This window comes from Jaculus jaculus, chromosome X (assembly GCF_020740685.1).
Source record: "Jaculus jaculus isolate mJacJac1 chromosome X, mJacJac1.mat.Y.cur, whole genome shotgun sequence".
NCBI classification, from domain to species: domain Eukaryota; kingdom Metazoa; phylum Chordata; class Mammalia; order Rodentia; family Dipodidae; genus Jaculus; species Jaculus jaculus.
The window spans coordinates 116,893,234-116,909,616 of record NC_059125.1 but is presented as its reverse complement, the minus strand read 5'-3'; the positions used below and the strand labels follow the sequence as shown (position 1 = coordinate 116,909,616).

At 42.5% G+C, this 16,383-nt stretch overlaps 1 protein-coding gene across 1 annotated transcript; it reads right to left on the bottom strand.

The window, feature by feature from the left end:
- Positions 1 to 1,991: 1,991 nt before the first annotated feature.
- LOC101594162 (FHF complex subunit HOOK interacting protein 2A-like) lies at positions 1,992 to 4,289 on the bottom strand. The gene has a single exon (XM_045139940.1). The coding sequence runs from the start codon at positions 4,287 to 4,289 to the stop codon at positions 1,992 to 1,994; it is 2,298 nt and encodes a 765-aa protein (XP_044995875.1).
- Between the last annotated feature and the right edge of the window lie 12,094 nt (positions 4,290 to 16,383).

Below are 16,383 nucleotides of genomic sequence, written 5' to 3'. Positions count from 1 at the left end.
TGGCATACCCATTCTGTCTCTATGTCTATCTCACTTCTGCCTCCCTGCTTGCAAATAAATAAATAAATAAAATAATGACTAAGAATATATTAGCAAGCACAGTGTAAACCAAATACAACATGCTGTGCATAGCGCAACTTGGCTAACTACACATTACTGCTCCTACACCCATTCACACACCCAGTATCTCCAAAAACTTTAACATGTAAACAGCACACTTACAAAAACTTTAGTGAGCCAGATACAGTGGTGCATGCCTTTGATCCCAGAACTCAGGAGGCAGAGGTAGGAGGATCAATGAGAGCTCACAGTCATCCTGAGATTACATAGTTAATTCCAGGTCAGCCTGGACCAGAGTGAAACCTTACCTCGAAAAAAAAAAAAGACTTTTGTGATATCAAAATAAAAGAGAGACTAATTGAGAGAGGGAGGAGATGGATATGATGGAGAATGGATTTGTGAAGGGGAAAGAGGAGGAGGGAACTATGATTTATTGTCTGTAATTATAAAAGTTGTCATGTTTTTTAATTTTATAAAAAAGACTTGAGAGCTGAAGAGATGGTTCAGCAGTTAAGGCACTTGCCTGCAAAGCTTAAGGACTGGGTTTTGATTCCCCAGCACCCATGAAAAGCCAGATGCATGCATCTAGAGTTTGTTTGCAGTGGCTAGAGGCCCTGGTGTGCCTATTCTTTATGTGCCTCTCTCTCTCTCTCCTTCTCTCTCATAAATAAAATAAAATGATTTGAAAAAATGCCTTTAACTTTTTCTTTAAGTCCTTTAAGGTAAAAGCTGAACAAAATGAAAAAGCTAAACATAAGAGTTCATTGGCATTCTGATCGACACCTAAGAGTGAGTTGCCCACTGGCGCTGCCATGAACTTCAACAAGAAGACCATTATAAAGCAATTTCATAAAGTAATTTTCAGAGAATAGGTGAGAGGAAGTTTTCAACCCAGCATGTATTAATCCACTTAGAAAATACTATTCTAGCAAATACTACCTATCATTAGCATAAATTCAATGTTGTTGCAAAATGACACAGTTTAAATAAACTGGTACACATGAAAATTAATCACTAACATAGCTATGTGCACCAGAGTTAAAAATTCTTTAAAATATATGTTATATTAATAAAGAATTTCTTTATTATATTAAATTATTTTCAAAGCTAAATACACGTGGATCTAAATATTTTTATCTCCTACATTTAATTCACTGGATGGCTCCTGAATATGTTTCCCACTTACAGTTTTTCTAAATATTTTATTTGATAAGAATCTTGACCTTAAAAAGTTATAAAATTAGTGAGATTTTGCTACTTATTAATCCAAAAAAATAATTATTTCAGTCCCAGAGGATGTTAAAATATTTTGCTGCCAGAAAGGACATTAAAATAACAGAAGTATGGGCTGGAGAGATGGCTTAGCGGTTAAGCACTTGCCTGTAAAGCCTAAGGACCCTGGTTCGAGGCTCAATTCCCCAGAACCCACGTTAGCCAGATGCACAAGGGGGGCGCATGCGTCTGGAGTTTGTTTGCAGTGGCTGGAGGCCCTGGTGCACCCATTCTCTCTCTCTATCTGCCTCTTTCTCTCTATGTCTGTCGTTCTCAAATAAAGAAATAAAAATGAACAAGAAATAAAAAGTAAAGTTTAAAAAAAAATAACAGAAGTATTATCAAAGTCATGACACCAAATATTTTAGAGCCTTTCACACAATCATTAGAAATACTTTTTACCTGGAGTTCCTTTGATTGTATCTTGGGGTCAGCAACATGTATTTTTCTGCAGAGAACCATTACGATAAAACCAAAGAAAACATGCCACATTTTACCAAGAGTGTCCACTCAATAGGTTCCTAGTGGCTCTGTCCAGTTCATGGCAATACTTCATTTAAAAAGGCCTTGTATGCCCTTGTGGCTGAGTGGAGTTGAGTCTTTTCAGATGAACGGTACACAATTGTACAGATTCCACCCAGAGTCTTGGAAGATGTTCGTCACTGTGTGAAGGAAGTATGGTATTTCACAAATGCAATTGTGGCCAGTTCCTTACAGAACTCTTCTAACACAATCACACCCTCTAGCAATGTGATATGGTCAATAACAGGACCTTTGGGTTCCAAGCCAAGTAGTCGCTTTCTGACAAGCAGAAGCTTGGGAACGAAGTTTTCAACGCACTGAATTCTAACCATCAGGTCTCCAACAACCCTGATGATCACAGAGAAGAGGGATCTACAGCCAGAGGCCAGGTTCACATAGGGATCCAGAAGATACTCATGTATGTGGGGGTGTGGGAAGAGGGAGAGTCTAGACAACACTGAGGTCACCTGCAAGTTCACATTGTATGGCTGATCAAGAAGTCTTCCCATTCTGTCCAATAAAACTTTCAAAAAGTGGCCTTCAAAGAAAGCTCCTTCCAAATTACACTTTTCCAGTGCTTTTGGAGACCCAGGCCACTCCCATCTCAAGCAGATGGCACATGAGTCCTGGAACTGCCTATAAGCATCTCGGAGGTAGGTGTCATATCCACAGCCTTCAACACGGTAGGATGATTTTGCTTCATCCGGTACCAGACAGAGAAAGCTATTTACAATTTTATGGACTTCAGGTTTCCCATCATTTTGAGAGTGGTCTAGACTGGCACGAGCTGAAGACCTAAGCCACTCTTGATTTGACAAAGTGTTGTCTGGTGAAATGTCAGTAAATAACCAATCTCCCTCCAGATGCACTGCTCCTGTTAGTAAGCCATTCTCTGCCACATCTCTGTCTTCTGAGCACGAAGGTTTGTATTCTGTATAATTTCTTTCTTCAAGATTTTTTAGGACCAAGTTGTAAAGAATGTTCTCATTGGGTTTTTGTAGAAGGTGTTCAAACATTCTCAGTGTTGTTATGCTTATCTCATCAGATATATGATCACAATGTTCAATTAACCTCTGTCTTAAAGGATGTCTGCCAATTTCTGCCAGAGTTTCTGGTTCCCTCTGATCTCCAAGGATAAAAACCACAATTTCTTGAAGCAAATCAGCAGAGGTTACTTGTCGAACAATGCGATGCAGCAGAGCAGTTGATGTCAGAATATCCATCTCAGAAGTTTGCATTAACTGAGGTTCCAGAACACCAGTGAAAAATCTTTCATGAACAGCTTTGGCAAGAAAAACAGCAGTAGTCTTTTGTGCTTCCTTAATGAGTTGGTCACAATAATCAAACCAGGAAAGAAATGAAATTAAGTCTCGTTTCCCTGGGAATGCTAAAGCATCTTCTTTATGACTGTAGGAGTCCAACCCCCAATTAATTGCTTCCATTGTTTCAATATCTAATGGATCCACTGACCGAGGTAGGGCCTTGTACAGTGAGGTGAGCCTGTCAGTCAGCAGTTCACTCAAGCAAATGCTCTGAGTAAAGCACTTTGCAACTGGAGGCTCTGGCAAACTCACTAGCAGCATCAAGCCCTCGCATGCTTTCACAGCTATTCGGCCATCTGGACTTCTAGCAAGATTTAACAAAGAATTCACTAAATTGTAATCCTGCTTTGAACAAACAATGGAGGCCTCTAGCAGTGACGTGATATCAAGGTCACCCAAGCTTGTGCACAGGTCATCCAACCAGTGAGAGGGCTCATCCATGGAGTCTGTGTGCTGCACTCCATTAACACCAGACAGCGCCTCTGGCTGATAGGATTGTCCTGAATCAGCTGACAAAGAATCTTGACCTTTCAGTGCGTCTTCTGAAATTACATTGGATGTTCCTTTGGAAGCCAATGACTTCAACTGATTCCCCAGAAAAAAATTAATCAAGTAGGGATCCTCTTTCAGTTTGGCACACACAATACAGAGAAATTGAACCTCTTCATTTTCCGTTGGTGTTGCAAGGACTTCACCACAGAGTCCAATTAATTTCTGCACAGGCTTGTGCACATTAGTGTGTGGAAGCAGTGGCTGCTGGATTCTTCCCAGAAGTTTAGTATAGAACACCAAAACCTGCTGCTTCATGCCTGGAGGACAATCATCTTTCCCTAAGGTGTACAGCATTTCCAAGATCTTATGATGGAGCAGATATTCCATGCATGGCCCTGTCTCTCCAGATTCCAGCTCATTTTCTTCTTGAACCAGTATATCCATCATCTGTTCCAGATGAGATGGAATGTTCGTGTTAGTCACTGGGGCTTTAGCATCTGAAGTCTCGATGTAGTACTGGGTAATTGCCTTCCAGTGATAAACAAAATCTTCCCGTAAAGCAAGAGAAGGTGTAAGTGCCTCCATGGCGTGCTGTAGGATGCAGGTGACCTTAGAGAACATCCTTTCCTGGGTCTGCAGCAGCCTCTCCGAGGACGACCTGGAGTGCTCCTAGATCTGGCTGCTTCAGAGTGAAGGCAGGTGTGGGGCAGGGAGCAGAGGGCCCAGGGAGGTCAGAGAAGCCCCAGCCCTTTGTCTATGTTCTTGCTGATACGTGTGCAGTAGATGTTACAGTTTTATCAGAGTATCATCCCTTTCCTCTTTTATCAGGTATAGCATGTCCCCATTTGAGTTACATTTTTTAGTTAATTGATTATTGGCCTACTTTCAGGAGGACAGGATACAGATGAATGTTGTCTTGTAAAAGAGAGGTTGCTGTGTTATTTTAAGTGAATGGGGTGTGTTAGCTCTTAAGGAGGGGAGGGACTATCCCAACAAGTGCAGAATTTTCATGCCCAGAAATCCAAATCCCATGAGTCAGGGTCTCATTCTCTCACAACCAGATCCCTCATCTTGGCATAACCAACCTGCCTAGGATTTTAACCACTTTTGGAGCCTGCCCCTACTCTTATTATTGAGTCCTAGGTCTGTTCCTCGACTTTCTTTATCCAAACAGGGTCTTGCTATGTAGCTCAGGATATCTTCTTACTCCTAATCCTCCTGCTTCAGTCTCCTGGGTTCTGGGATGACAGGGATGCATAACTATACCCACCTCCGATCCTTAGCTCTCTAATTCATCCTGTAATAGGAAGTGAGAGCTTCATTGTATGCTACCAAAGAGGCTTTGGCCATCACCCTCAAGTTGAATTTGCCAAGTAATCACTTTCAGCTTTTGATTATCTGTTTTTAGAGTTGTCAGTAAAACAAGAATACCCATCAAGCCAGACATGGTAGTGATGCCTTTAATCCCAGCACTAGGGAGGCAGAGGTAGGAGGATTGCTGTGAGTTCAAGGCCACCCTGAGGCTACACAGTGAATTCCAGGTTAGCCTGGGCTACAGCAAGACCATACTTTGAAAAAAAAAAATACTCGGGGCCGGGCGTGGTGGCGCACGCCTTTAATCCCAGCACTTGGGAGGCAGAGGTAGGAGTATCACCGAGAGTTCGAGGCCACCCTGAGACTACATAGTTAATTCCAGGTCAGCCTGTACCAGAGTGAGACCCTACCTCGAAAAACCAAAAAAAAAAAAAAAAAAATACTCGGTCCGGATGTGGTGGAGCACACCTTTAATCCCAGCACTCAGGAGGCAGAGGTAGGAGGATCGCCATGAGTTTGAGGCCACCCTGAGAGTACATAGTTAATTCCAGGTCAGCCTGGATCAAAATGAGACCCTACCTCAAAAAATAAATACTCAGCCAGGCATGGTGGTGCACGCCTTTAATCCCAGCACACATGCGGCAGAGGTAGGAGGATCTCTGTGTGTTCAAGGCCACCCTGAGACTACATAGTGAATTCCAAGTCAGCCTGAGCTAGAGTGAGACCCTACCTTGAAAAACCAAAATAAATAAATAAATAAATGCTCACCTTCAAGGGTCAAGGGCTAGGGATGTTCACTTAGGATGTATGAGACCCTAGGGTTCACTCCAAGCACAAAGAAAGGAAAACAGAGCTTGAGGATGCCCTACCCAGCACATTCTCTACCCTCCCCTAGTCATTCCCTCTGCCACTAGAACAAAGTCCCTAAATGCTCTGATGCGCCTTCACCAGGCTACCACTCCAACAGAGCATAAGGCCATTCAAGCTATGGCTAATATAAAGCCACTGCCTTTATTCCCACTATGGCCCCTGATGATGTGGTTTGAGGACAAGGAGTTGCTTACACAGAGGACAAGCCTGGCTGGGCACCATCAGTCAGACATCTATGACCGTGGAAGTGCTAGGCCTGATGAGCTCTTAGGTGTGGATAGGTGAGCACCCAACCTGTATATCATGGACCCCAGTAGTTACTGGACAATGAGGGCTACCTACTGACTGTGGACATGCAAGAGGAGTGGAGCAAGTTCAGGCTAATCCACAGAAATCCCCTCCCACAGGGACAGCAGGAAGGTGCCTGAGTGAGGAAAGATCTTCTTGGAGCTCATTTTTATGGTATACTTCTACAAAGCCATGCAGGACCAGACCAGCTGCAAGCTTCCCAAAAGAGTTGTCATCACAAAGTGACAAGGCCCCAATTCATCACCTGCAGGACTTCTGGTAGAAGCAGGGCTGACTACAGGAGAAGATGCCAGCCCACCATTTTGTATACCCCTATGAAGAAGATGGGCAGGGAAATGACAGGTGAATTACAGCAATTCAGATGGGGGGTGAGAGGGCTGCAGAGATGGCTCAGCAGTTAAAAGTGCTTACTTGCAAAGCCTGCTGGCTCTGGGTTTGATTCCTCAGTACCCTTGTAAAGCCACATACATGTGGAGTTTGTTTGCAGCTGCAAGAAGGCCTGACACACACAATCATATTCATTCTCTTTCTCCTTACAAACAAATAAATACAAATATTTAAAAATAAACATGGGGGGCTGGAGAGATGGCTTAGCGGTTAAGCGCTTGCCTGTGAAGCCTAAGGACCCCGGTTCGAGGCTTGGTTCCCCAGGTCCCACGTTAGCCAGATGCACAAGGGGGCGCATGCGTCTGGAGTTCGTTTGCAGAGGCTGGAAGCCCTGGCACGCCCATTCTCTCTCTCTCCCTCTATCTGTCTTTCTCTCTGTGTCTGTCGCTCTCAAATAAATAAATAAAATAAAATAAATAAAATAAACATGGGGGGGGCTGGAGAGATGGCTTAGTAGTTCAGGCGTTTGCCTGCAAAGCCAAAGGACCCAGGTTCAATTCCCCAGGACCCACGTAAGCTACATGCACAAGGTGGTGCATGTGTCTCCAGTTTGTTTGCAGTAGCTGGGGGCCCTGGTGTGTCCATTCTATCCCTCTCTCTCTCTATCTCTTCCTCTTTCTCTCTGTCAAATAAATAAATAAATAAAAACAAAATATAATTTAAAAATAATAAATAGGAGGAGCTGGAAAGATGGCTTAATAGTTAAGGTGCTTGAAGAACTCAAGTTCGGGGCTGGAGAGATGGCTTAGCAGTTAAGCATTTGCCTGTGAAGCCTAAGGACCCCGGTTCGAGGCTCGATTCCCCAGGACCCACAGTAGCCAGATGCACAAGGGGGCGCATGCATCTGGAGTTCGTTTGCAGTGGCTGGAGGCCCTGGCACGCCTATTCTCCCCCCCCCCCGCCTCTTTCTATCTGTCACTCTCAAATGAATAAAGAAAAGTAACAAAAAAATTTTTAAAAAAAGAACTCAAGTTCGAATCTCCCACATAGCTAGACACATAGTGATGCAAGCACACAATGTCACATATGCACCACAAGGGCGCGCCTGCCTCTGGGGTTTGTTGGCAGTGGCTGCAAGGCCCTGGTGTGCCCATTTTCTCTCTCTCAAAAAAAAAGGTTAAAAAGAAACTTTTAAAAAAATATATGAGGTGGTGAGTGAAAGGTAAGGTGTGGAGAAAGGTCAAGGAAGTACCCACAAATGAGCTCTGATAAATGAACCCACACAGACACAGAGGGGGTGGGGAAGAGGAGTACAGAGTGGGTAAAATATCATATCCCCCTCCAAACACAGACTCCTCCCTTCTACCTCTTCTCTCATTCAATTCTCCACGGTAAGAGCATAGTGCATTTGCATTTTATGGCCAAACTATTTTGAATTTTATTTTCTGCACTTCAGTGCCCCATTCACTCCCTTTGCCAAAGGACAGCTCCTGTCTTCTGGCTTCTTGTGCTCCCTAATCTCCACCTTTACTTCTTTTTTTTTTAATATTTATTTGTTTGTTTGTTTGCAATCAGAGAAAGCTAGAAAAGAGACAGAGAGAATGGAATAGGCATGCCAGGGTCTCTAACCACTGCAAATGAACTCCAGATTCATGTGTCACTTTGTGCATCTGGCTTTATGTAGGTACTGGGGAACTGAATCATTAGGCTTTGCAGGCAAATGCCTTAAATGCTGACCCAGCCCCCAGTCCCACCCTCATTTCTTTTTTCTTTTCCTTCTTTCTTTCTTTCCTTCCTTCCTTCTTTCTCTCTCTCTCTCTCTCTCTTTCTTCCTTTCTTTTTTCGAAGTAGGGTCTCACTCTAGCCCAGGTTGACCTGGAATTCACTCTGTAGTTTCAGGGTGGCCTTGAACTCACAGTGATCCTCCTACCTCTGCCTCCCCAATGCTGGGATTAAAGGTGTATGCAACCACTCCCTGCACACCCTCATTTTTATGTAGTGTTTCTTCTTCCCTTTAGTCTTCCCTAGCCTGCTTCTAATGCTGAGGCTCCATCCCTGCCCTCCTCTCTGTAACAGTTTCATATTTGCTAAGACAGAGTTCCTCTTTTAAACATTTGATGTACTTTTCTTAAATTCACCAAATTCAATTATGTTTTAAGATTACTGTTCTTCATGCCAAACACAGTGACACATACCTAAAATCTTGGTTCCTCCTGAGTCTAAGGTAGGAAGAAGTTTAGAAGTTCAAGCAAACTCAGTGGGTCACAAAAAAGATATAAAAGTAGAAGGAGGAACCCTTATTCACTGCTGGTACAAAGTAATATAGCTATAATAGAAATCATTATGCTGATTTCTCAAAAAAAAAATATAGAATGATCATATGGCCCAGTCCTGGGCACAAACCCTAAAGATTCCTCATCTGCTAGAAAGGTAATTGCACATCCTTGTTTATTGCTGCTCGATTCACAATAGCAAGGAAACAGAACCAGCCTAGATGCCCATCACAGATGAATGAATAATGAAGATTTGGTACATTTACACAATAGATTTTTTTTTTTATTTGAGAGCGACAGACACAGAGAGAAAGACAGAGGGAGAGAGAGAGAATGGGCGCGCCAGGGCTTCCAGCCTCTGCAAACGAGCTCCAGATGCGTGCGCCCCCTTGTGCATCTGGCTAACGTGGGACCTGGGGAACCGAGCCTCGAACCGGGGTCCTTAGGCTTCACAGGCCAGCGCTTAACTGCTAAGCCATCTCTCCAGCCCTACACAATAGATTTTGACTCAGCAGTAAAGAAAATAAAATTATGAAATTTGCAGAAAAATGGGTGTATCTGGAAAGAATTATATTAAACAAAGTGACCCAAACTTGGAAAACACAAAACCACATGTTTTCTCTCATATATGGATTCTAGCTTGTAATATTTCTATGTGTATATATAAAGGGGGGAATATGGGTAACACCTAAAAAGGTAGAAAAGGTGACTAGGAAGGTGGTGGGGAAAGGGCAAACGGACATGTTACATGTAAGCAGAAAGGTGGGGGATAGGGAAATGGGGGAAAATAAGGGAGAGAATTAATTTTAAAATGCCTTTGAAAATACCATAATGAGGGGATGGGGAGATAGCTCAGCAGTTAAGGGTACTTGCTTTCATTTTTAATATATACTTATTTAAGATAAGGGTGGCTGGAGAAATGGCTTGGTAGTTAAGACACTTGTCTGTAAAGCCAAAGGACCCAGGTTCAATTCCCCAGTACCCACGTAAGCCAAATGCACAAGGGGGCTGTATACATCTGGAGTTTATTGGAAGCAACTAGAGGCCCTGGAGCACCCATTCTCTCTCTCCCTCTCTCTCTCTCTCTCTCTCTCTCTCTCCCCCTGCCTATTTCTTTTTGCTTAAAGATTTATTTTTATTTATTTATTAGAGACATGTGGGAGAGAGAGAGAATGGACGTACCAGGACCTCTAGCCACTGTAAAAGAACTCCAGACGCATGCACCACCATGTGCATCTGCCACTGCCCATTTCTCTCTCTCTCAAATAAAGAAAAAGAGAGAGAGAGAGAGAGAGAGAGAGAAGGGGGAGAGAGTATGAGTGTGCCAGGATCTCTAGCTACTGCAAATGAACTCTAGACACATGTGCCACTTTGTGCACCTGGCTTTATTGCTTTATGTGGGTACTGGAGAATCAAACTGTGGCCAACAGGCTTTGTAAGCAAGTGCTTTTTAATGCTGAGGCTGGAGGAATGGCTCAGCAGTAAAGTGCACTGCCTTCCCAAGTACAAGGTCCTGAGGGGTCCTGAAACCAGCCGAGTTCAAATCTACAAATCCCACGTAAGCAGCTCAGTATGGCCTCACATGTCTATAACCCCAGTTCAGCAAAGGGCAGCAGAGATCAGGAAATCACCTAGACTCATGGAGAATTTTTTAAAAAAGATATGGAGATATAAAACACAGCAAACTCTGGTATCAATAACAGACTGTGGCTCAAATAAGAATGAGTGGGGAGGCGCTGGCCGTCCGCCTCCTGGGCGGTCGTCTCCTCCTCGGGAGTTTGGGGCGTTTCGGTCGCGGACTGTGGCCGGCCCCGGAGCGTCGGGGCAGGAGGAGGGAGCCCGGAAGCCGGGAATGACTAAACGTGCTTTTCAGTCTACCAGCCCTCCCCCGGGACCATAAGACCTAGGAGAACAGTGTCCAATGGAGCTTAGCCTACTGTACAGGAAAGGAAGCTGATGCCAAGGCTTGGGAATTTCATGGGATTGTCCCTCATTGCCTGCTACCATGGGACACACAGTGGCTGTGCTTTCAATAGAAGTTTAAATTTCCTAGAATTTCCTGTGAAACTTTGCTGCGGTGGGATCAAGAGAGGACACTATACCCTAGGATGTAGACATGATGGAAACTTGAAATTTTCCAGAATTCTGTTTGAAATATTGCTGGAGTAGGATCAAGTGAAGACATTTTAAACCCCAGGATTTAGACATGGAGTTGGTGTCATCTGAAGACATAGCTGTGGACTTCACCTGGCAAGAGTGGCAGGACCTGGACCTTGTTCAGCGAAACCTCTACAGGGATGTGATGCTGGAGAACTACACCAGCCTGATGTCCTTGGGGAACTGTATAACCAAACCAGATTTGATCTTTAAGTTGGAGCATGGATTTGCACCATGGAGTGTAAAAGAAGATGCAATTCACAGTATTCCAGGTAGAATCTCACTCTAGCTCAAACTTCCCTGGAATTCACTACCCATACCTCCTGAGTGCTGGGATTAAAGGTGTGGGCACCATGCCCTGCTGAAAAATGCTTTTTTATTTTTTATGCATTCCAAAACTTAATTTCATATACAGGTGGTCTTGGAAAATATTATGTGTTACATGTACCTAAATTCTCACTTGTCCACTTTCTGTATGTTTCAATATTAGAGTTCTATTAGTCAGTTTCTCTGCTGTGAAACAAATCCTTAAAAGAAACACCTTTTTATAATGGTTGTTGTATAGAGTATTTAACATAATAATATTTATAGTCACCTGTGAAATTTAGAAGAAAAGAACATCTGAGAGTTCATAAGGGACTAGTAGTACCCTTTTGTGAAATGTCCATGTTGCAGACAGCTTCAGGTTTGCTGAGATTAACTTCCAGACCAAGAACAGTTATGGAGGAAGGGATATTTATTAAAGCTTACAGATCAAGGGGAAGTTCCATAAATGGCAGCAAAAGCTGCTTGCCTTCGCAGGACCAAGGAGAAAGAGAAAGGCAAAAGCCAAAAGCCACACAGCACACTTCAGGAACTCCAGCTAGGCACACTTTGCCTATCTTTAGATTGAAATCTGAAACCCACCACCACACCTTAAGATCCACACAATGGCACTGAATCCAGCTAAGTGGCTACAGAATGCAAACTACAAACAAATAACCAACTGAATATATTGGTGGTCACCTATTCTATTCAAAACACAGTCCATGAGGAGAATGTAGGTGACAAACATATACTAGATTTATGAAGAATAAGAAATGTCTCAGAGATTTAAAAGCATTTGAGGCTTTAATGTGAAGGAAATCTGAATGATTGTGCAAAGAAAAGTAGAAAATAGTCCCTTCTAATGTTCTATATGGAAATACAAGATAAAGCCACAAGTACAATAAAAAGAGATCTTGTGCCAAACTAGTGGTATCTATACTATTAGTAGAAATATTTGTCTCTTACAATGGTTAATTTTAGAGGTTCAGTTCAATATGCTGATCTTCAGTGTATAACAGCAGATTAACATTAGAGATATGCTAGAAGAAAACATTTGAAATTTTTTTCTTTTTTTTTAAAAAAGTTTTATTAGCATTTTCCATGATTATAAAAAAATCCCATTATAATTCCCTCCCTACCCCCCCCCCACACTTTCTCCTTTGAAATTCCATTCTCCATCATATTACCACCCCATCACAATCATTGTACTTACATATATACAATATCAACCTATTAAGTACCCTCCTCCCTTCATTTGAAATTTTTGAAACCTGAAAACAGATAATGCAGGGGACTGGAACATTGAATATTTATGTGTGGGAGATGAACACAAGAAGAAATATTTGATCTGAAGGTGTTAAGTGTAGACTTTCTGATCAAGCTTTCATTAAGGGGCCCAAGGGAGAAGCATTTGGGCATTTCACCCTTCATAGTAAAGAGTTATCCACATAGCTTATTAATGTTTAATAATGGAATGCTATTGATCATGTTGCTTGGCCTTTAGACATTCATTGTAGTTTCACATGTTGAGTTGTAATGTGGATCTGAAAATTTTGAATGCAGGACAATTACATGGGTGGACCCTAACCAAAAAAAAAAAAAAAAAAAAAAAAGAAGAATGAGTGGGGAGAAAAAATTTAAGCCAGGCATGGTGGCACACACCTTTAATCCCAGCACTTGGGAGACAGAAGTAGGTGGCTCGCTGTGAGTTCGAGGCCACCCTAAAACTACATTGTGAATTCTAGGTCTGCCTGGGCTAGAGTGAGACCCTACCCTGAAAAAAAAAAAAAAAAAGAATGGGCAGAGGCAGTGGAAAGAATGCAAGAGCTGAGCTGACTTAGTGGTTAAGCTGCTTGTTTGCAAAAACAAAGGACCCGGGGGTTTGATTCCCCAGGACCCACATAAGGCAGATACACAGGTGGCGCATGCCTCTGGAGTTTGTTTACACTAACTGGAGGCTCTGGCACACCCATTCTCTGTATCTGCCCCTCCCTCTCTCTCTCTCTCTCTGTCTCCTCTCTCCAATAAATAAGTAAATTAAGTATTTTAAAAAGAAGAATATAAGAGCCAAAGGAAGGGGAGGACTGCTTACAATACTGTCTTCCACACACAAAGTGGCTTTGATATTCATGATCTCTCAGTGGCTGATGTTACCTACACAAGACCTGCTTCAAAATAGGAGACGATCCAACACTAGGAAGCCACACGGATACTACATAGTGAATTCTAAGTCAGCCTGAGCTAGAGTGAGACCCTACCTTGGAAAAAAAAAAAAATACTAGCTGGAAAGGGGATTATAGCATGGTATATTGTCAATAAATAGTTTTTTTTTTTTTTAAGTAAGAATAAGCAGCCATCGTGGTGGTATATGCCTTTAATCCTAGCACCTGGGAGGCAGAGTTTGAAGGACTGTTGTAAGTTCAAGGCCACCCTGAGACTACATAGTGAATTCCAGGTCAGCCTGGGCTAGAGTGAGAACCTACCCCAAAAAGTTAATGTAGCCGGGTGTGGTGGCGCACGCCTTTAATCCCAGCACTTGGGAGGCAGAGGTAGGAGGAGCGCCATGAGTTTGAGGCCACCCTGAGACTACATAGTGAATTCCAGATCAGCCTGAGCTAGAGTGAGACCCTACCTCAAAAAACCAAAAAAAAAATTAATGTAAAAAATATATTTAAAAAAAACATGGGCTAGAAACATGGCTCAGCAGTTAAGGCACCTGTCATATGTGTTTGATTCCCCAATACCCACACAAGCCAGATGCACAAAATGGGATACATGTCTTGAGTTTATTTGCAGTGGCTAGAGACCCTGGCATGCCAATTCCGTCTTCTTCTCTCTCTCTTTTTCTTTTTTTTTTTCAAATTTTTATTATTTTATTAAGAGTGAAAGACACAGAGAGAGAGAGAGAAAGAAAGAGACAGAGAGAGAATTGGCACCCCAGGGACTCAGCCACTGTAATCAAACTCCAAATGTTCCCAAGACCTAGTGGGCATGTGCATCCTTACACTTGCCTCACCTTTGAGCATCTGACCTACATGGGATCTGGAGAGTAGAACATGGGTCCTTGGGCTTCGCAGGCAAACACCTTAACCACTAAGCCATCTCTCTCTTTTTCTATCTGCCTCTCTCTGTGTTAAAGAAATATATACAATTTAAAAAAAAAAGAATGGGCGAAAGTGCAATGAAGCAGGACACAGCCATGGCAAGTAAGCTCTCTCCTCCCCACTCTTGCATATACCACACACACATGCATACAAGCAAAATAAAAATAAAATGCCATAATGATACCTTAAAATCATAAGGTAAAGCCAGGTGTGGTGGCGCACCCCTTTAAACCCAGCACTTGGAAGGTAGAGGTAGGAGGATCGCCATGAATTCAAAGCCACCCTGAGACTACATAGTGAATTCCAGGTCAGCCTGGTCTAGAGTGAGACCATACCTCAAAAAAACAAACAAAAAAAAAACAAAAAACCCATAAGGTAACTAAAACATAAAATCAATTCTAAAAATTTAGAAATTGACAAGAGAAAAGATGAGTATCATATAAGAGAGCCTGAATCTAACTATTGTTATATTTCTCAACAGAAACCTTGCAGTCTAGGAAATGGTGGAACGACATATTTTAAATGCTTAAGTAAAAATAACTACCAGGCAAAAATATTTTGACCCTGCAAAATTGTCCTTCAAAATGAGAAGGAGATAAAGACTTCAAACCAAGAAACAGACAAACATGTTGAGGTACTTTAAAGTTAAGAAATATCCTATTTCCTCTCAAATTTTCTGACACATTAAAAATAAGGGGGGTTCTTTCTATAAAGCCCTGGTTGGCTGAAGCTCACTTTGTTGGCCAGGCTGGCTTTGAACTTGTGATGCTCCTGTCTGTGCTTCCTGACTGCTGGAATTTCAGGTGTCACACCATACACAGTGGAACTTTTGATTTTCCTTCCACAGTCTCCCGCATGCTTTTTTCTGTTGAATTTTTTGTTTGTTTTGTTGTTTTTTGAGGTAGGGCTTAGCTCCAACCCAGGCTCACCTGAAATTCACTAAGGAGTCTCAGGGTAGCCTCAAATTTACAGCAATTACTTATGCCTCCTCCTCCCCTCCCCCCCAATGCTGGAATTAAAGGCATGTGCCATCACGCCCATCTTATTGAGGTTTTTTTTTTTGTTTGTTTTTATTTTTTTTTCAAGTCAGGATCTCACTGCAGCCCAGGCTGGCTTTAAACACAGCAATCTCCTACCTCAGCCTCTCAAGTGCTGGGACTAAGGGCGTGCACTGCCATGTCTGGCTAATTGTTTTTTCTTCTTGAAGCAGGGTCTCGCTGTAACCCAGGCTGACCTGTAACTCACTTTGCAGCCCAGGCTGGACTGAAGATCATGGTGATCCTCCTACCTCAGCCTCCCAAATGGAGGGATACTGATGCTTTTGTTATCATTTCTTCATTTGCAATGCTGGAGATTGAACCCAAGGCCCAATGCATGTTAAATAAGGACTCTATCAACTAAGACACATCCCTAGACCTCCACTAAATGTTGTCAGTCTTGCCACAGCAATTACGGTGTTGCCTAAATGTGTTTTTTTTTTTTCATTTCTTCTACATTTATTAACTAATTATTTTTTCAATAACACTTGCCTGTTCTTCTGAATGTTTAGGTGATTTCTGGGTTCATTACATTTAGCATAATTTGTAATACTTTTGATTTTCTGTCTAGTTGTCTATGTCCATTATCAAGGTATCAAGCAGTCCCTATGCAACAGTGCACTGGCGGCTACTAGGTTCTCTTTCCACACTTGCATTAATTTAATTGATAAGAAGACAATTATCCCAAATGGATGCAAACAGTTTATTAGTTTCACGGGAAGCAAAAGCAAAACCAGCACAGCATCCATAGCCCCATAGAATGACGGTGGATTGAAGAAGCCTGACAGAGGACATAGCCAGTGGGTCACTTTTCTGTAGAGTAGCCCACTGCAGGCTACAGCCAAGTAGCAGCTATACTAAAGGGGCTATGTGTGTGATAGTGGAAAGCTATCTGGCTCACTGCAACCAGGGAGGCAAATAACAAGCTGCCTTGTGTTAGCCTCTCCCACAAGGTACAAAGTTGGGTAAGAAATGGCCTTGTGACAGCTTCTCACAATATTGTTTATTTTGCCGTATT